The sequence below is a fragment of the Urtica dioica genome, chromosome 6 (genome assembly GCF_054948205.1).
Source record: "Urtica dioica subsp. dioica isolate 48M chromosome 6, U.dioica_male_clone48M_v1_H2, whole genome shotgun sequence".
Taxonomy (NCBI): Eukaryota; Viridiplantae; Streptophyta; class Magnoliopsida; order Rosales; family Urticaceae; genus Urtica; species Urtica dioica.
The window spans coordinates 31,990,161-32,008,632 of record NC_142761.1 but is presented as its reverse complement, the minus strand read 5'-3'; the positions used below and the strand labels follow the sequence as shown (position 1 = coordinate 32,008,632).

Here is an 18,472-nt window from a genome sequence, read left to right as displayed (position 1 = left end):
AATTAAAAAAAAAATCTTACTTGATAATTACAAAATATATATATTTTTTTTATTTTGTACTAAAATGTCAAGTGACTGTCATTTTTCAATTTCAACTATATTTTTACTCTCAATATCTCTTAGTTATCTCATGTTGTATCTCTTTCACTTCCAAAAGTCTAACAATCACATGTAACAAAAATGATTTGTGAGTGTAATCTTCTTACGGATGTTGAAGAACATTATGAATTATTTCATAGGAAATCATCGGAATGTGTAGGACATGATGGTTTTTTTTTTTTTTTTTGCGGGTATCGAAAACTTTCAAAATCTGTCGGAAATCATAAAATTTTGTGTTTTTTATACGATGAAATCCAATGAATTATGATTATTTTCAATATTATCCTTTAACGTGTGTCAAAAATATTAAAATATATGGGAACACACAAATTAGGAAAATTATATAAAAAAATTGTTAGAGATATTAAAATATTTTTGGGAATAAAGACAGATTATAATGAAGGGAAATGAAAAATTACAACTAGATAAAATAACGATGAACAACAAAATAATAAAGAACCTTCTCAGAAACAAGATAAAAAGAAAGGAAAATGTCGAGGACTGTTGGACAGTTTCCTTGAAGCTTTGTTGCTCTCCCACCGGTACAGGAACTCTTGAGCAAGGCTTCCCAGGATACAACGACAAACTCGACGAACAATGGTACCACAAAGTACGTCGCACAGCGAACTAGAACCGAAACAGAACTATCACCAAACTCGGACAAAAGAAGAAAAAGTTTCTGGGAACAACAAGAGAGAGAAGGAACAGTAGGGAATATGAAGGAATATCAACTTCTAGTGTGTTCGAATGAGAGAAATGCTCTTCCTTTTATAGGCGTAGAGACCTGAGCAGCAGCTCCCAAAAAGTCTGCCATAAACACCAATAATGGCTTTTTACTTCAGAATAAAAGAGATGTTATAAGCCTAAAGAAATTAGAAGCTCAACGGACAAACGTTTTGCTTCCTGATGCAAAGTGGTATCCACGTGCATGCATGTGGCGCGTAGGCCCAAGCCCAATACGAAAAGGAAAATTGCAATAAAAAGATAAGAAACAAGCCCAAGCCCGAGACATTCCCGAAACCCGAAACCGAGCCCGGCCCGGCCCGGCTCGGCTTGGCGGCGGCGCGCGTGAGGGGTTAAGTTAACCCACTCACACTCTCCTCTCTCGCACTTGCTTATCCACTAAAAGATAGAGGATAGTATTTATACACTACCACAACACGCATCCCAAAACAATGTGAGACTCTTGCAATTCCACTTCCACAGCATAACATGAATGTGTTTCTTTTAAGCTTACTTTGAGCATCAATTTCTTGTTCATCCTAGGTCCGATTTTGGCAAACAAATATTCAATTTTATATCCCTCGTTACAAGGAATACATAGCACTTCGAATTATTCAAATCCGATGAGTGGAACTCACTCAAATTGTTGTCACAAATCAGCCATTAACTTGGTACTAAATACCAACATTTTCCAACAAAATTATTAGTACAAAAATGGATTCTGAATGTGATTGTTTGGATTTTGGATGTGAAAAATTGAGATAATAAGAGACAAAATGAGACAGATAGAAGACATTGATCGTAAAAATGGAGTTGATAATGAAACAAAATATATTTGAGGTTTAACAGGAGAAAAGAGTTTTGTAAAGACTTAAATGTCATAATCCAAAATCAAAACATTCAAATTCATATTCCTAATTTGTTAAGTAATTACTCTATTTTGGTAACTTCTTAGACTAGTGAGTCTAGTTAGTGGTCTACGTGATAACTTAAAATGACAATTAGGCAGTAGACAAATAGTCCATCCTCATTTTAAAAAATAACCAAGTTTCATTTTATTAAAAAATAACCACAAGCTTACAATAATTAAATTGGCTAAAGAGTTATTTAAATTAATTGTTTAGTTACTTTAATTTACTGCGACTTGATAAGCTATTTTCTTAATAAAATGAAACGTTGGCTATAATCTTAAAAGAAGCCAATAAAATGGTTAGTTGAAACAAATTTTTGTAATTTAAATTTGGTTATTAATTAATATAATTAATTTCTTTTTGTTAGGATTTGATCTACAAATCCAACCTAAAATTATAAAACGAATCACAAAAAAAAAACGCGAAGAACGATAGCGCGCACACAAATTGGTTTACTTTTAATGCGAAAACTATGTTCACATCGCTGTTGTAGATTCTCACTAATACAATTAAAAAAAAACGAGAGAAAATGTGGTTACAACTCAACACTTTTCGTATTTGCTTCTTTTTCTATCTCAAACGCTATTAAGAAAATTTTCCTAATGTTGAAATTAAGGATTTCTATTTTCATCACGGTCAGAATTTTTAATTGCGAGTCATTTTTTTATGATAATATTATAGAAACTATATTTTACTTAACTCTTTATACATTTTTTTTTCTAAGAATTTCTATAAATAAACCTTTATACCCCCTTTTTTTTGGCGTTAAACCATGAATCAAGCCTTAATTCTGACAGCGTTATTGTACTACAAGAACTGGATGGAGTTTGAAAGAAAGCAGTAGTATTAACAACTTTTTCCATATTAGTGGGGATTAGGATTAACCACTAGTTAACTAGGTTCTATTTCAAAAATCCTTCCTCTTCGTTTATAATTATACTCAAAGATGCTTTTTTGCTTTTCATATTAATTTAAACATTTACAGTCATTCGAAGCAAAGTTAGTGCTGTCTTTTTATCTCTTATGAGAGCTTCGATTTATTTATGATAGAAAAACAAATATAATATAATATGGAAGAAAATTATAAAAGCGCCATATCAAAGCTTCATTTTAGCGTCCTAAAAGAAAAATAAGTGAATGATAAGAAAAGATTGTTCGAATTTATGCAGTTTATTAAACTGCAATTTTTTTCCCTATAAAGATTCCATTGTTTTCTCAAGGTGTCTCTCTGGGATAAAATGTTCTAATTTTATCAGAATATCGATTGGAAATTATTAATTAATTAATTCAATATATGAATAATTTAATGTTTTCAACCCCCTACTATAGAGTGCAGAATAATGATTAAAAAAACAATAGATAAAAATGAAGATAAGTTATATATTATATGCAGACAATACGATTGATTGTTACTTCGATTCTATTGGAAATTTCTAAATTATCTTTTTCATTAACGCGTCGAGCTTTTACTCTGCATGGAGATATATGTGCTATGCGGAGATGCTAGGCTATTAGGTGGAGAAGCACTTACCAAAGAATTTATTTCTAGGATAATTTACAGTGCCATACTCAATATAAATACATAAAATATTAATATAGTCAATATATAGAATACTTTCTCTAAATATTGACTTTCTTTTGTCAATACTCTTCCAATTTTCAAGGGGTCTAGTTTGGAAGAAAATCTGAAAATTATCATTTTGAAAAGAAATTCAAGACAGCAACATTTTTTTTTTTTTTTCGTGAAAAGACAGCAACAAATATTTGACCGTGCAAAAGTTAGAACATTTTTTTCATCTAAAAAGACTTAATTTGAGTGACACTACCTCATTAAGCTTTTTTCTTTCTGTGTTAGAACGTGAATTTAGTCATTAGAAATAGCGAAATATTCTCATTATTGACATTTATATGAATGATTTGTAATATGTTCTTAAATGTTCAATGTAATCAATTATACACTATTTTTGTCAAAGTATGAATGAAAAAAAATAAGAACATTAAAGTTGAAAATTTAAATCTTTATATGACAGTTACTTAAGTAAGATAATTTTTTTTTAATGGTCGCTTAAGGTAGATAGCAAAATATTTAGTGTCTATTCCTAATTGATTCCAATCTATCTTATAAGTGGACATATAACCTTTTATCAGCCTTTTGATTTATTTATACATTTAATAAAAAAAATTCCATTAAACATACTAATGAGCCAACATACAACCAACAAGGAATTTCAGTAAACATGCTGCACAAACTAAAGCAACTATATCAACAAGTTTAGGTGTCGCCGAAGAACCACAAAGAACTCGCGCAATATCTAACTTACTCGGAATTTGTAATAAAGGCATCTCTCTGTCTCAAGAACATAATAATACTCCTACAAATTCAAATATGGCAAACGAATCCACCAACTAAACAACAATCTACCAACAATTGGCTTTAAACATCCGAAGAGAGGAACACCTCCTCAAGTTCAAACATTGTAGATAAAACGAAGCTAAAAAACTTGAGGACAAGTCAAAGATAAAGCTAAAATTTTAGGGTTTTAGTTTTAGAGAAAAAAAGTTTACGATGAGGCCAACTCCACTCCAACGGTATATCACTATATTTAGTGCCAAATTGTCTACAATCACACTACAAAAATCACAATATATTATACCGTTTCCACAGTAACACGCCAAATTTTGTGTATTACTGTGTAACACGGCAATTTTTATTTTTTATTTTTATTTTTTTACCAATTATATGTATGCGTATATATCATCATAATCATATTAAAACACCAAAATTCACAAAATGACTACAAAAGTCATATTAAAACAAAGTTCAAATAAAAAAAAAAAACTCAAACATAAATTTGAAAGTTAAAATTAAACACAACAAATAAACATTAAAAATAAATTTGTAATTTGATATTTATTTCAAATTTTTATTATTTTAAATTTTGTACATCTTAATTTATATTAAATACTCACATGTAGGATACAATTTTAATCACTTAATAAAAAAATAAGCATTATAATTATTTATTGAAATATTTTATTAGAGATTATTTGATTTTAATAATATAATAATGGAGAATAGTATTTTTAGTGTGAAATTTGGTGTTGTAGTTGGAGTTGAAAAAAATTTAGTGCTCAAAATACACAAAATTATTGTGATTTTAACATCAAATTTGATGTTAGAGAAACCGATTTGTAGTCTTTCCCTGATCTCAACTGTAACTCCCTTCTTATTCTAACCGTCGGACAAAATATTTCTTCAACCACTTCACCAGTAGCACAGTTCTCAATCATAAAAAAATAAAAAAAATAAAAAAATTATTGACCCGTCTAGTACAAGTTGTTCAACAACGCCTTTGCGGTACAAACATAGCATTTTGCTTTATCGATTTCATAAAACTATAATTTTTGCTTTTGTTTTGACTTTTTTTTTTTTTTTTTGTTATCTTAGGAAGAGATTTACCACTGAACTAACTTCTCTTATATCGCGCATTCTATTCACCAATCATATAAACTTATTCATTATATCACATGTTAGATTATAAAACACGATCATAATATACAAAAAAATAGCAAAAGATGAACACATTTATAGAAGTAAAATTATAAAAGCTTTTAACTAATTTTCTTAATAGCATAGAATTTTGGACTAAATTTCAAAGAATCTTATTAAATTTACTACATACTTATAAATACTTTAGTTTTGGCTAATAATAGTAAATATATTTTAATTTTTTATTACATTTAGCATAAAATAAACATAAATTCTCTGGATGATCAAATATAACTTACAAATAAATCCTGAACGGAAAGAATGATGAGTTGAAAATTTGTTTATAGTGGCGAGGTCAGCAATAGAGCTAGAACATTTTATTAAGGGTGTTTAAATATTTTTTTTTACAGGAATAAATTTGTTTTATTTTGGGGGTATTTATGAATTTTTTAAAATAAAATAAACAATAACTGAATAAATAATAAAGGCTCAAGCAAGCTCCATCCCTGGACGTTGTGGTTTAATAATACAGTCTTAGAAATAGTATTTTCTTTCCAAAATTATTAAAATTCACTAATATTGTATGAAATATAATTCCTATTTTATAAAAATAAAGGCTAATTTATAATTTGGCGACCACTGCATAGAGAAAAGCCAGTTGTGGCTAAATAATAAAACACATAAACTATACATGCGAAGAATAGTGATATCATGGCTGTAGAGCAGAAACGTGAACCATATTATTGGACTTAGATTTGCATGGTTGACTCGGAGTCCGTGGCGTTGACAGTAGCTATCTAGGCCGGTAAAAAGTAATTACAACCGAAAGATGAGACTAAGGATATGATTTTGGATTTCTAAATAAAAAGAAAAAGCACAAATCAAGCGCGTCACATTGATCATAAAACTCTCTTTGACCATACCAGCCCAAAAATATCTTCTCGATTAGCAACTGGGAAATATATTGAGTGCACTAATCTCGCTTAGATTTTTTTTTTTTTGGGAACCTTGAGATTAAACTATTTCCTATACACTAAGTGTTATAATGAGAATTAACAAAATTTTAGTACGTCATAGACTACTCATCTCATTGTGAACTAATTTTGATATTGACATTCATAATTACAAGAAATCCCCTTCAACTCTGGGTTCGGTAACAATATACCCTCTCAACTCGAAAAAAACCACAAAAAATCCTATGAACTTTGATTTTTCTCGACTTTTACCTCTTCTGTCAAGCTTTCTCAGTTACCATCCATCTCGAGACACGTTTTAGTCACGTGAGGGCTTATTTGAGGTTATAATCGTATTTTTACCATCTACATTTTATTTCAGGGACTATTTCTATTTCTAAATAGTTTTTATATCAGTTTAAATTATTATTAATATTAATCATTTGCTTCAGCTCTGTCGTTCGGCGCCGATTCTTCCAGCCGGGCTTCGAGCGATTCACCCAGCTCAAATTCGGTATATGCTTCTTCAGCCCTGCCTTCTCTTCTCAGCTTCATGGCCTGGCGTTTGTGAGCGAGGGACTTTTGCCGCAACTTGAAACGATCGCGGTGGCTCGAGATTGGCTTTGGCGGGACGGTCGACAAAGAGCTCGCCCAACTCCATGTTCTCAACTTTCGCCGTCAAACCACACTCTCGTCATTAATTCGACACTCTCGTCCAATCAGCCTTCCTCCTCTCCCAATCCGCCATCAAACCCACTCCAAAACCTTAATCTCCGTCCCCAAGCAAAAACCCCCAATCAAAACAATTAAATCCCAATCCAACGACATCGATTCCTCCGCCCACACTGACAATTGAATTGAGCGGAGCTTCGATCCCCATGGCAGACTCGGGCTTGACCTTGTGATGAGCTTGGACATCGACGTAGATTGGTTGAGGCTACATCCAATAGTCCGATCCATCAACTGCGGAAAAAAAGATCGTGTTATCAGAGCAAAAATCGATCGCAAAAGATGAATCGCGATTGTGAATTCGCACACGAACTTGGAAGTTCAAGATCGACGAAGGAGGATGTGAGTTCAGGGGAGGATTTGGGGAAAGTGTAGGGAGCGATGGCTTCTGAGGAGAGGCCATTGAAATGAGAGCAGAGGCAACAAGTCCAGCTCCACTGGTCATGCTCACAGAAAGTGTTGAAGTACGCCCAGTAATTCTCGCACCTTCCGAAAAAGATCGCCATCGCCGGCGTAAGAAGTCGACCAACCTTCCTCGTTCTTCGCTGCCAGAGGCCTCACCGTCATGCCCCATGGAGACCTCACCATAAGAAATCAAGTTCTCTGAGCCAACTTAATATATTTTGGGATTTAACTAATATTTAAATAATTTAAAACATTTTTAAATACAATAATATATATAAAATAACTAATAATAAATTTCATGTAGTTAAAAATACCATTATAACATCATTCGTGTCTTCACATGATTAAAGCGTGTCTCAAAGATGGATGGTAGCTGCGAAAAGTTGACAGAAGGGGTAAAAATCGAGAAACATCGAAGTTCTAAGAAATTTTTGTGATTTTTTCGAGTTTAGGGGGCATATTGTTACCGAACCCGTAGTTGAAGGGGGATTTCTTGTAATTAATCCTTGAACTATTATTTAGTATCAGAGCTAACTCAAAGAGCTATCTAATTCAATTATTGCAATTAAGTATAACTTGAATGAATACAAAGAGCCATCATATTCATCTTAAATGAGCATGTTAGAAATTTCATATTGAAATAAGGAGAATGATAACTAACAATAGTTGATAAAATAATGAGTTCCTCGTCTCATTGGCTGTGTTTGGTATTGTTGTGAAAAACTATTGCTGTCAGAATCATATATGTGTTAGGTAAACTGTCTATAGATTGATTGTACCCGTTAGCGGAAGTGAGTTTAGTGTTCGAAAAATTGAATATAAATATCAAATATGATAAAAATAAAAAAGTGTTATATTTGTAATTAATAAATATGTATAATTAATTTAACTATTACTAATTATAAAATATTTCGTAGGTAATCAAAATTTAGTGAAGCGAGTGTCTAGATTGTAAAGAATAAATTATGACTTTTGATGACATCAAGCAAATTAGTTTATTAAAGAATATAAATATATTAGAATGAAAAATTAAAATAAGAGAGCAAAAGAGACATGAAAGAGAATATATAAACCAAATGAAAAGTTATATGTTTTGGAACATTTTCATAATATATGTTTTTAATTTTTTAGTTAAAATATGAGAAAAGGCTTTTCAAGTTTGTTCAAGTTTCCAAAAAATCATTTTACCAAAAAGCAAGAGTATTAATAGATGGAAAAATTATACAAAATAACTATTTGAAACTAATTGATTAGTAAAATAATCAAAATTTCAAGTTTTCAGCGACAGAGCCAAAGTTACATCGTCAATTTTTTTGACACTGATTAAAATGTTTAGCGATTTACATAAACAATTCAGCACTTTTAGAAAATTTAATCATATGATCAAAGATATTATTGAAATAAGGTGCTTGTACAGTTGATTATTTCTCTATTATTTTGCAAATTCATTAATTCCAATCGACTATTTAGCTTAAACACCCTTGTTCCATAACTGATGAGATTAATTTGAAAATAATTTTTTTTTTAAATATCGTTTCTAGTGTGCCTCTACTTTCAATATTGATTTCTACCACTATGTATTTAATTTAAAGTACTCGCAGTGTACGTAAAACTTTTCTAATCTGGTCATTAATAGGAAATTTTCCACATGAATACGTAAAAGGAGAAGAGAAAAAATATTAGACGTAATTTTTTGTCAATTTTTTAAATGACTATTAGCTCTTCCTTTTCCAAGGCTAGTTTATGTGGAGGTGCTATTATTATTTGAGCTTAGTTTCATTTGGCTCTTTCGCAATCATTTGGCAACATAGCACCATTTTATCTACCTCCCTCTCCAAGTCTTCCACTGAATTACTCTATCAACGTCATGAACCTTTTAAAGATATTTAAGAGCGATAAACCAAACTTATTGTCGTCACTTAGTCCTTAATTTATAATAAATAATTAGTACTCATTGCTTGGTTATGGTTGTAGAGCACTCATGACCGACTAAGTTGAACTCATGTCGGGTTCTACTGATATTTTAGTGTAAAAAAGCATACAGATATATAATTTTTTTTTTCTCTTTTAATCCTTATCTCTCTCGCTCACATTCTCTAACTAATAACCATTTGATTTATATTCAATATTTTGAGTGAGTTGTTCAAGCTAAGAAAGTTTGACCCAAAAAATCAAGAAACTTTTTGACCCTCCTATTGATCGAGGGATATGGATTGTGTGTATATTCTTTTTTATCACACAACAAAAACACATAGCCTTTTTGGATTTGGTCGAGTCTTCTTTCACTTTCAAGTTCAACACGCTTGCCACACGCTTGGGTAGGCACACATTGCTGTCTATGTTTACATAGATCTATCTATCAATGGATTACTAAATCTAAATTAATCCATTATTATCATGTTATTTTTTTTTTATTACATTGGAGCAATCTAGAATGTTTAGGAAAGCAATAAACAAAGATGAACTACCTTCCATAAATGATTGAAATGAGAATGTCAGTGGCCGACGCAAGCATAAAATCTAGAGAAAAATATTGACGGATATTTATCTCTTGTGGCAAGAATTATGAAATCGATATTAATTTTAAAAAAGAAGGCTGCGATGAATGAGAAATTTATGTGAATTCAGGTTATAATATCAAGAATTCAACATTGGAAAAATAGCCCATGTGGGATCGTTTATAACAAAATCCTCGGAAAAAATTAGTGGTAATTAACCATGTCAAGAAGGCACTAATTTTTTTTTCTTTTCGTGACGCATCTCTCTAACGTGTAGAGGGTACGAATCGCATACCGGGACTATGAACAAACATGGACGATGCAAATATCAGACCAATATAACCAGAGACATAACTAGAAATCTAGTTGAGAGGGAGCTAAAATAATTTTTTAGAGATGAATGTTCATAATTATTTTTTAATCCATAGTACTTAATATATATATATTTTTTTTAAAGATAAAAAAGTTTTACATATTAAAACGAGTTCTATTTCATAAAATAGGATTAAGAACACCAAATAAACCATAAATATCTTATTTTTATTTAAATAAATCTCAGAAAATATTATACCGTATGGCTTCGTCCAGGAATACAACTATACACTATAGTTGACATTTTTTCAATAACAACCCTACACTTGAGTATTGTGGCTAATTTTGAAACAATCCGGTAAATCTGATTAAATTATGTTAAGATATAAATCGTACTGACGTATAACTACTCTCGCACCATATGAAAAGTAACCAAAACTCACACCCTCAAGTATTGCCTCACTTCCAAAATCTATGCTTTGAGACCGTAAATGAATTTTTCCGACATTGAATATTGACAATTACACTATTTTCTCATAACTTACAAATCTGTTGGGATATTTATCAACATAACTCTGCGCTTATTCAATCTTGACCTTCAATAAGATTTACCTTCCATAACTACTAGTACTTTATTGGTTTATTGATGCTAGATCAAACTTGACATTTCTATATTAATTAAAAAAAAAAAAATCGGTTGGCTTGTAGATGTTTTGAGAACGCGAATTAAATAATAATGTCAATATGTTCACATGATAGTGCTAAATATTATTTGACCAGTATTCGTCCTCTTCAAATTGACTGTGTAACAGTATATTATACATATTTTTGATAAAATAGTGATCTCAAATTGACTATGATAGTTTATGACAAATATTTCACTCTCAGAGATTCAAGTCTAAAGTTGTTCGGAATATTTCAGTTTCACCACTTTTATTACACATTTTTTTAAGTGATTATTGGTCAAAATTACATAATAATTTAAGATAAATCTGTATTTGTGCAGTTTAGGGGGTTCGAAGACAACTTCTCCGTCGAAATATGTGTGAAATTACCACTACACCAAACTAGCTACCCTGCATTAGGTATATAGCCAATTTAAACGTTTGCTTTTGCAAAATAGTCAACGTTTCGTAAATTTTAGATAAATAACCACTGTATTATTTATGAGCATTTTTGTAAAAATACACTTGTAAATAAAATGCAGTGACTATTTACCTAAGATTTACGAAACATTGATTATTTTACTAAACTCAAACGTTTAAGTTCGCTATTTAAAAAAAAAAAAAAATTATTACACTTATATGATTTTGGGATTGGTATATATACTGATGCTCTTAACCATTTTACTTGCTTTGAAAGAGATTGCATGATGATTATCTTTAGCTGGCATTGATTTTTTTTCCTAATATAACTATTCCTACAATTTTCTCCTTCAAAATTAAGTTAAATGAATATAAACAAGATTAAAATAGTTGGCTCTTATTTAATATTTTTAGGGTAATAAATATAACTTAATTAATTAATCTTAGAAGTAACTTCAGTTTGTAAAAAAATGCATTAGGACCTTAGTACGTCAATCAGAAATTAATAGTTAGTTAAAGAAATTACTTAGTATAAATAATTGCCTCATTTACTACCAAAACCATAACTTTTTCCAATTTCCCACCAAAACCATAATTTGGACAAAAATGCCACTAACTCAAATGTGCAACTACCATTTTACCCTCCACTTAAATTTTTCTTACAACCCACACCAACTCTCCATATCCCGCTCATATCTCACATTAATCCATGACTCTCTCTCTCTCTCTCTCTCTCTCTCTCTCTCTCTCTCTCTCTCTCTCTCTCTCTCTCTCTCTCTCTCTCTCTCTCTCTCCGTCAGTCTCTAAAACCCTCGACGTCTCTAACCCCACGACACCCAAACGTCACGCAGAGCCAAACGCCTACGAGACCCAAACGCCCACGAGTTTGTCGTCCAAGACCAGCCCGCGCAGAAGATCGTCGTCCAAGACCAGCTTGCACACAAGATTTGTCTCGCATTTCTTTATTTCGTGGTTCAAAAAGTTCAAGTTCTATATCATTTTGATAGTTTAAAGAGATTCAAATGTTCTGTTTGGTCTTGGTATGTTCACCAATTAGTATGAAATCGTCAACAGTGTTCATCAATTGTTGACTTCAGATGTCAACAGTGGACGTCAACTTTTGACATCTGAAGTCAACAAATAATTAACAACTCTGCCTATGCTTTTTGTACGCAGTGATGGCGGCTATTTATTTATTTATTATTCAAGCACAGTGGAACTTGGGTTGAACCTGATTGTTATCATGAGAATGGATCTTTCGGAATCATGGTGCCGTATGAAGTTAACTTCGCTAGTTTGATGCAAATCATTTACGCGAATTTGGGCAAATCATCATCCACTCATACCATTGGTGTTGCATACGCGATGACTGGTGCCATGAAACCTGTTGAGATAACCAACGACGTTACGTTAGAAGGTTATTTATATTTGAGGAAGAGGAGAGAAGATGACAAGGAGAAATTACAATTGATATTGGAAATAAATGAAATTCCATCCGGGCTCGATTCTCCAGGGGTTGGATCCACTCGCAACAGCCGTGATAGTGGTTGCATTGGAAACCCGGTTAGAAGAGTTTCCGACATGCCATCCATACCCGAGGAAGGGTGTGGTTCGGTTCCAACTCCTGATTCGGTAATTCGTGGTACGTTCGGATTGGATGACTTAAGGTTGTCAGGCTATGGGACACAACGACAACAACAACGACAATGCTCTCCACCACGAAACTCGCCTCCACCTATAAATTCCCGATCCCCTCCTCCACCACGAAACTCTCCTCCTCCACCACGCAACTCCATTCCTCCACCACGACCCCCTCCTCCACCACGATCCCCTCCTCCACTACGCAACTCCCCTCCTCCACCACGCAACTGCCCTCCGTCACCACGATCCCCTCCTCCACCACGCAACTCCCCTCATCCACCCTCACAAAACTCCCCTCCTTCATCACCGTCTACGCCGAAGTCATAGAGCGTCCCAAGTTCATCTACTAGGAAAGGCGCAAACATGGATGAGGCTATTATTTTAGATGGTCATTCCCCCGTATTTATTGAGCGACATGCATTGTACAAGGATAAAATGACTTTACAGAAACACTTGATGTTGTTCGCCATAAACAACAACTTCATGTATAAGACAAAGAACTCGGACAAAAACACATTGCATGTTGTTTGTCTGGGAGAGCATTGTAATTGGGCTGTCCGGGCCGTGAGAAAGGCTAACACGCCCATTTTCCAAATTAGAAGGTAAACTCTCTTTGTTGAATTATGTATGAAATTGAAATAGTGTAATTAGATCTCTGTTTTTTGACATCTACTGTCATTTGTTGACAACTACTGTCATTTGTTGAAACTAAGTTTGTTGTAATTTTCATGTTTTAGGTTTGACAATGACCACAGTTGTGCCCTGAACGTAAGACAATGACATCACCCGCAAGCAACGAGTACTTTAATAGGAGAGGTTGTGAAGCATAAGTGTATTGATCCAAGCGTGGGTATGTGCAAACTGAAAGAGATAATGAACTACATGCAAATGGATTACGGGGTGTCTATGTCTTACAAAAAAGCTTGGCGTTGCAGAGAGCAGGCTCTAAAGTCCCTCTACGGCAATTCCATGGAGTCGTACGCATTCTTACCTAAGCTAAGGTACATGATCGAGACTAAGAATCCAGGTTCTTTATTTGACCTCGTCACTGGTGAGGGCGGCGTATTTATTAGTTTTTTCATGTCACTCGGCCCATGGAGAACGGGGTGGAAATATGTAAGACCCGTGATTATCGTCGATGGTACTCATTTGAAGAACTATTACAAAGGAACGTTGTATACGGCGTGTGGGATGGACAAAAACAAACAAATTTTTACACTAGCCTACTGTATTGGTCCTTCAGAGTCTAACGAAACTTGGATTTACTTCTTCGCCAAATTGAAAGATGCAATTGGGGAACGGGAAGAGCAAGTATTTGTATCTGATAGGCACGCTGGCATAATCAATGGCATCAAGACGGTATTTCCGAACTGTGATAATGGTTTTTGCATGTACCATCTTCACGGTAATTTGAAGACTACTTTCAAGGGGATTACGAAGGAGGTGAAGTGGAAATTTTACGGTGCCTCGAAGGCATACACTCATCGGGAATTTGAAAGTTTCATGGTCATGTTGGACGCTGAAAATCCCGAAATACGACGATACTTAGCTAATGATGTCGGGTATCAAAGGTGGGCACGATGCATGTTCAGGAGAAAGAGGTACGGTGTCATGACGAACAACAATGCAGAAGCATTGAATGCATTAAATGTAAAAGTCAGACAATTTCCAGTTTCGAAGTTGATGGATTGGCTGAGAGAGAGAAGTATGAAATGGTTTTATGAACGTCGAGACGATGTGGAAAAAACAAACACGCTCCTGACAAAAGTATACCAAGCCAAAGCAGACAAGTACATTGCATACGCTGTTCGAATGGAGGTAAAGTCTACGATTGTTGTATGTTTCATGTTTTGTACAAGATTTTGATGAAGTTATGTTTTCTACTAGGTGAGGCCATCTTCAGTCGACAAGTTTGAAGTCGTAGACAGAGAGGGGATTGTATATGCTGTTAATTTAGAAGAAAGGACATGCTCATGTCGGCGATGGCAAGCTCATAATTTTATTTGTCCACACGCAATCGCAGCATGTCGAGTACGTAACCGTCAAGTTGAGAACTACATTTCCGAGCTCTACTCTACGGAGTATTTGCGGGCAACCTACGCAGGTGTACATCATCCTCGTGGCGACATTTCGAGTTGGAATATTCCCCCCGAGGTGGAGAATATCAAAGTTCTTCCGCCTCAACACAAAGCACGTGCCGCCGGTAGGCCCAAAAAGAGAAGAATACCCTCTCAAGGTGAGGACATTATTAGGCGTAAGTGTACGCGTTGCGGGCAAATTGACCACAATCGTCAAACATGCAATAGTGCTACTCCTTTGTCCATGCAATAATTTCAGACTTCTTTGTGATTTCCACCATTTCAGTAGTGACTCTTGTTGATTTCTTAGTTTATTGAGAAATTTATTTGTAATCTCCGACTTGTATGAAGATTTTAGACATCTAAAGTCAACAATTGACGGTAACAGTTGACATCAGATGTCAACAATAGACGTCAACTGTTGACATCTAGATGTCAACAGTTGACGTCTATTGTTGACATCCGATGTCAACAATTGTTTGTGATTTCTTATTGTTCTCCATTAGTTGTGAGGGAACTAAACAATTGATGTCAATTGTTGACATTAGATGTCAACAATTGATGTCAACTGTTGACATCTAGTGGATGAATTTAAATTTAGTTCTTCACTTAGGTATGCAATTCATAACATTACACATATATAAAAGGTACATAGTGTAAATAGACATATTAAGCAGTTTCAAGCATTCAAGTCATACAAAAACCCATACACAAGTATAAATATTACGAAGTTTAGACCAATGATGTGGGGAATTCATCGTCAGAGTCATTTCTTGTTGATCCTCATCCTCCTATAATAGAGAAGTTCCTCTCTCTGGGTTTTCAGCATAAACAGTCGTGTCCCCTTGGGCACGACTTTCATAAAATCTCATTTTTCCTTCAACTGAGTCTCCCAGTCGTCTCCGATGATTTCTTTCATAACACTTTCGAGACACATGATCGGACCCGATTCAGTTTCACAAAAAAAGTATCCAAGTACCATATGTACTCAGCCTGGCTCATTTGAAACTCCGTGAGGTGTGCATCACCGAGTTCCGATCCGCTTGCCTTATTAACATCAATTGACTACAATTTTAGTAATTATCTACAATTATAGGTATGAATGTCTACAATCATAAAAAATAATAACCAAAAATCAACTTTGCTTGCCATCAAAATGTACCTCATTTTTAGAACATTTTCTCTTTCGGGGCTCGAAGTCGTCATAGCTTGTCACCGGAGATTCAATGGACTGTTTTTCTGACATTTCTGCATATTTTTTACAATATTAGAGTCAACAACGTTCATTAGTTGTTGACATCAGATGTCAACAGTTGACGTCCATTGCGTTAGGAATTCTTGCCCACGAGAAGATACTTATGTAAATTCTCGTTGCAATTATTAATAAAATAAAGTTTGACATTTATTATCTATTTGAATCGAAAGCGTTATTTCTTATATAATGAGATTTATTAAACATTCATTATTCCATAGCCTCTGTATCTAACTGAGTCACGTGTTGGGCACCTGAGTTCGGGCGGTGTGCTAAAACATGGTCGATGACTGATATACGCCTGGAAAACTATATCTAAAGTCATATATGTGGAACACATGGGTGAAGGCTGATCACTATGTGGGAGCATTCTACACTTGTGGTAAGTGTACGACCTGGACATGTCTTGGTGTAGATGTGTCGTTTAAGGACCGTTACGACACACTAACTGAGGCCACTATGATGGTCACAGTGAGACTTGATCTAAATCCTGAAGTGATCATGGACACTGGGTTATGTTACTAAGCTCTTTGACTCATTTGCTAAAAAGGCTATTCATGCTAATCACATCTTATGTCTTGGGATTTTTCTCAGAGCATAATTCGAGTGGGAAATGATTTACAGATACGGAATCCAGCCTTCCTAAAAGAAGGTTAATGTTCTCTCACCTAAGGGTTGATTCCAGAACCATAGATTGCGCGCACTTTCGAAGTAAGTAACGTTCGAAAGAATTTTTCGTTGGGGAAGCAACAATGCTTAGGGCTGATATGTATCAAGAGAAGTATAACGGAAAAATTGACTTCTCTTGACACGGGTTGAACCTGGAGGATCTTGATCACGAACTGACTATATCAGTGGACACTCGTCACGATGAGTAAATATAATTCTAGTATAAAGGAGAGTTCAGTCTTGGCTTACAAGGTGGAGTATTTGACCAAGATTAAACGAATCGATGGAAAAAGAGAAAGGACTATTTCGTCTTTTTCATCGGATTTGTTAAGCTTCTATTACTAGGTTCATAGTCCCCGATTCGGCTGTGATAAAGGCGGATAAGAACTTTCGTATAATAATGTTTATCATTATTAATCTCACTTGCTATAATTGTGATTGACAACATTAATTCTGGAAAACGGGTATTCGAAGAATTAAATAAATATTTATGGTAGAATTGTTTATTTATTGTTTGATCAAGTAAATAAACAATTATTAATTATTTGTTTATTGTTGGACCAAGTAAATAAATGATTAATTGGGTTTTAAGCAATTGAGCCTTGCACAAAATATGAAAATCGGATTTGGAAATTTCGGCATAGGAGTTGCGCAAATCCCCCTTGGCCTTGTGCCTAAAATTCGATTTTTTCAATATCGGTATTTACCAATATTTTCTCTTTAGTTGTTTAAATAAAGGAGAGAGAATAATATAAGATATTGTCCTATATTTTCTAATTATTTAAAGGATAGTATTTAGGAGAATATATGAGAATATATTTAAAGAGAAATAATATATTCCCCTTTATTCTCTCACTAAATAAAATATTCTCTATTTAAATAGAGAATAATATCTCATAGATATTGATCTGATGGATGAGAGAAAAAGTAGGATTCACTTGTTGAGATCCAATGGCCTAGATTTAATCCACTAGTGTGAACACAATAAAAGGAAATAAAATATTCTGGAAGATTCCATGAATATCTCTTTTTACTACTATAAATAGGGGTTCATGAGAAGGCAAAAAGAAGCAATTATTTGAGAGAAATTTCGTGCATCCTAGCCTCCTTTTGGCCGTGCACTTCTGCCTCCCCTCCCCTCGGAAATTCGTTTCCATTCTTAATAAAATAAGAGAGAGATCTTGAAACACCTAGTTTCGTGATCTAGTGAGATAACTATGCCCACCCATCTTTCTTATTCGTCTCGGAGATTACGTTTCGGAAGACTAAGGTGTCATCACATCGAGTCCTTGAAGGAGAGTTCCATATTTGATCGTGTGGAGGCTTGTACGTTCAAGACGAAGACGGATTGTGAAAGCTTTCAGTTCGTGAGCCAAAAACTGTAAGTACTCGTTTACTCTTATTTCGGTTGCTAGACATATATGCTCTCGTATATTTTTTAATTAACGTAAATCTAGATCTTGTCATATAATCATTGAATTAATTAGCTCATGATTAGCGTAATTAATTACTTTTCCGCATTAATATGGTTATATGGGGGAATCATCCCCGACAAGTGGTATCAGAGCTAGTCGATTTACTTAATTAATTGATTCGTTCATGTGATTAAATTTAATATGGTTTGAAT

The 18,472-nt window shown here is 33.8% G+C and overlaps 1 protein-coding gene across 1 annotated transcript; it reads left to right on the top strand.

The window, feature by feature from the left end:
* Window positions 1-13,719: 13,719 nt before the first annotated feature.
* Window positions 13,720-15,195, top strand: LOC149393663 (uncharacterized). The gene is made up of 4 exons (XM_089618108.1): window positions 13,720-14,664; window positions 14,734-14,784; window positions 14,870-15,082; window positions 15,184-15,195. The coding sequence occupies exons 1-4, from the start codon at window positions 13,720-13,722 to the stop codon at window positions 15,193-15,195; spliced, it is 1,221 nt and encodes a 406-aa protein (XP_089474234.1).
* The last annotated feature ends 3,277 nt before the right edge of the window (window positions 15,196-18,472 follow it).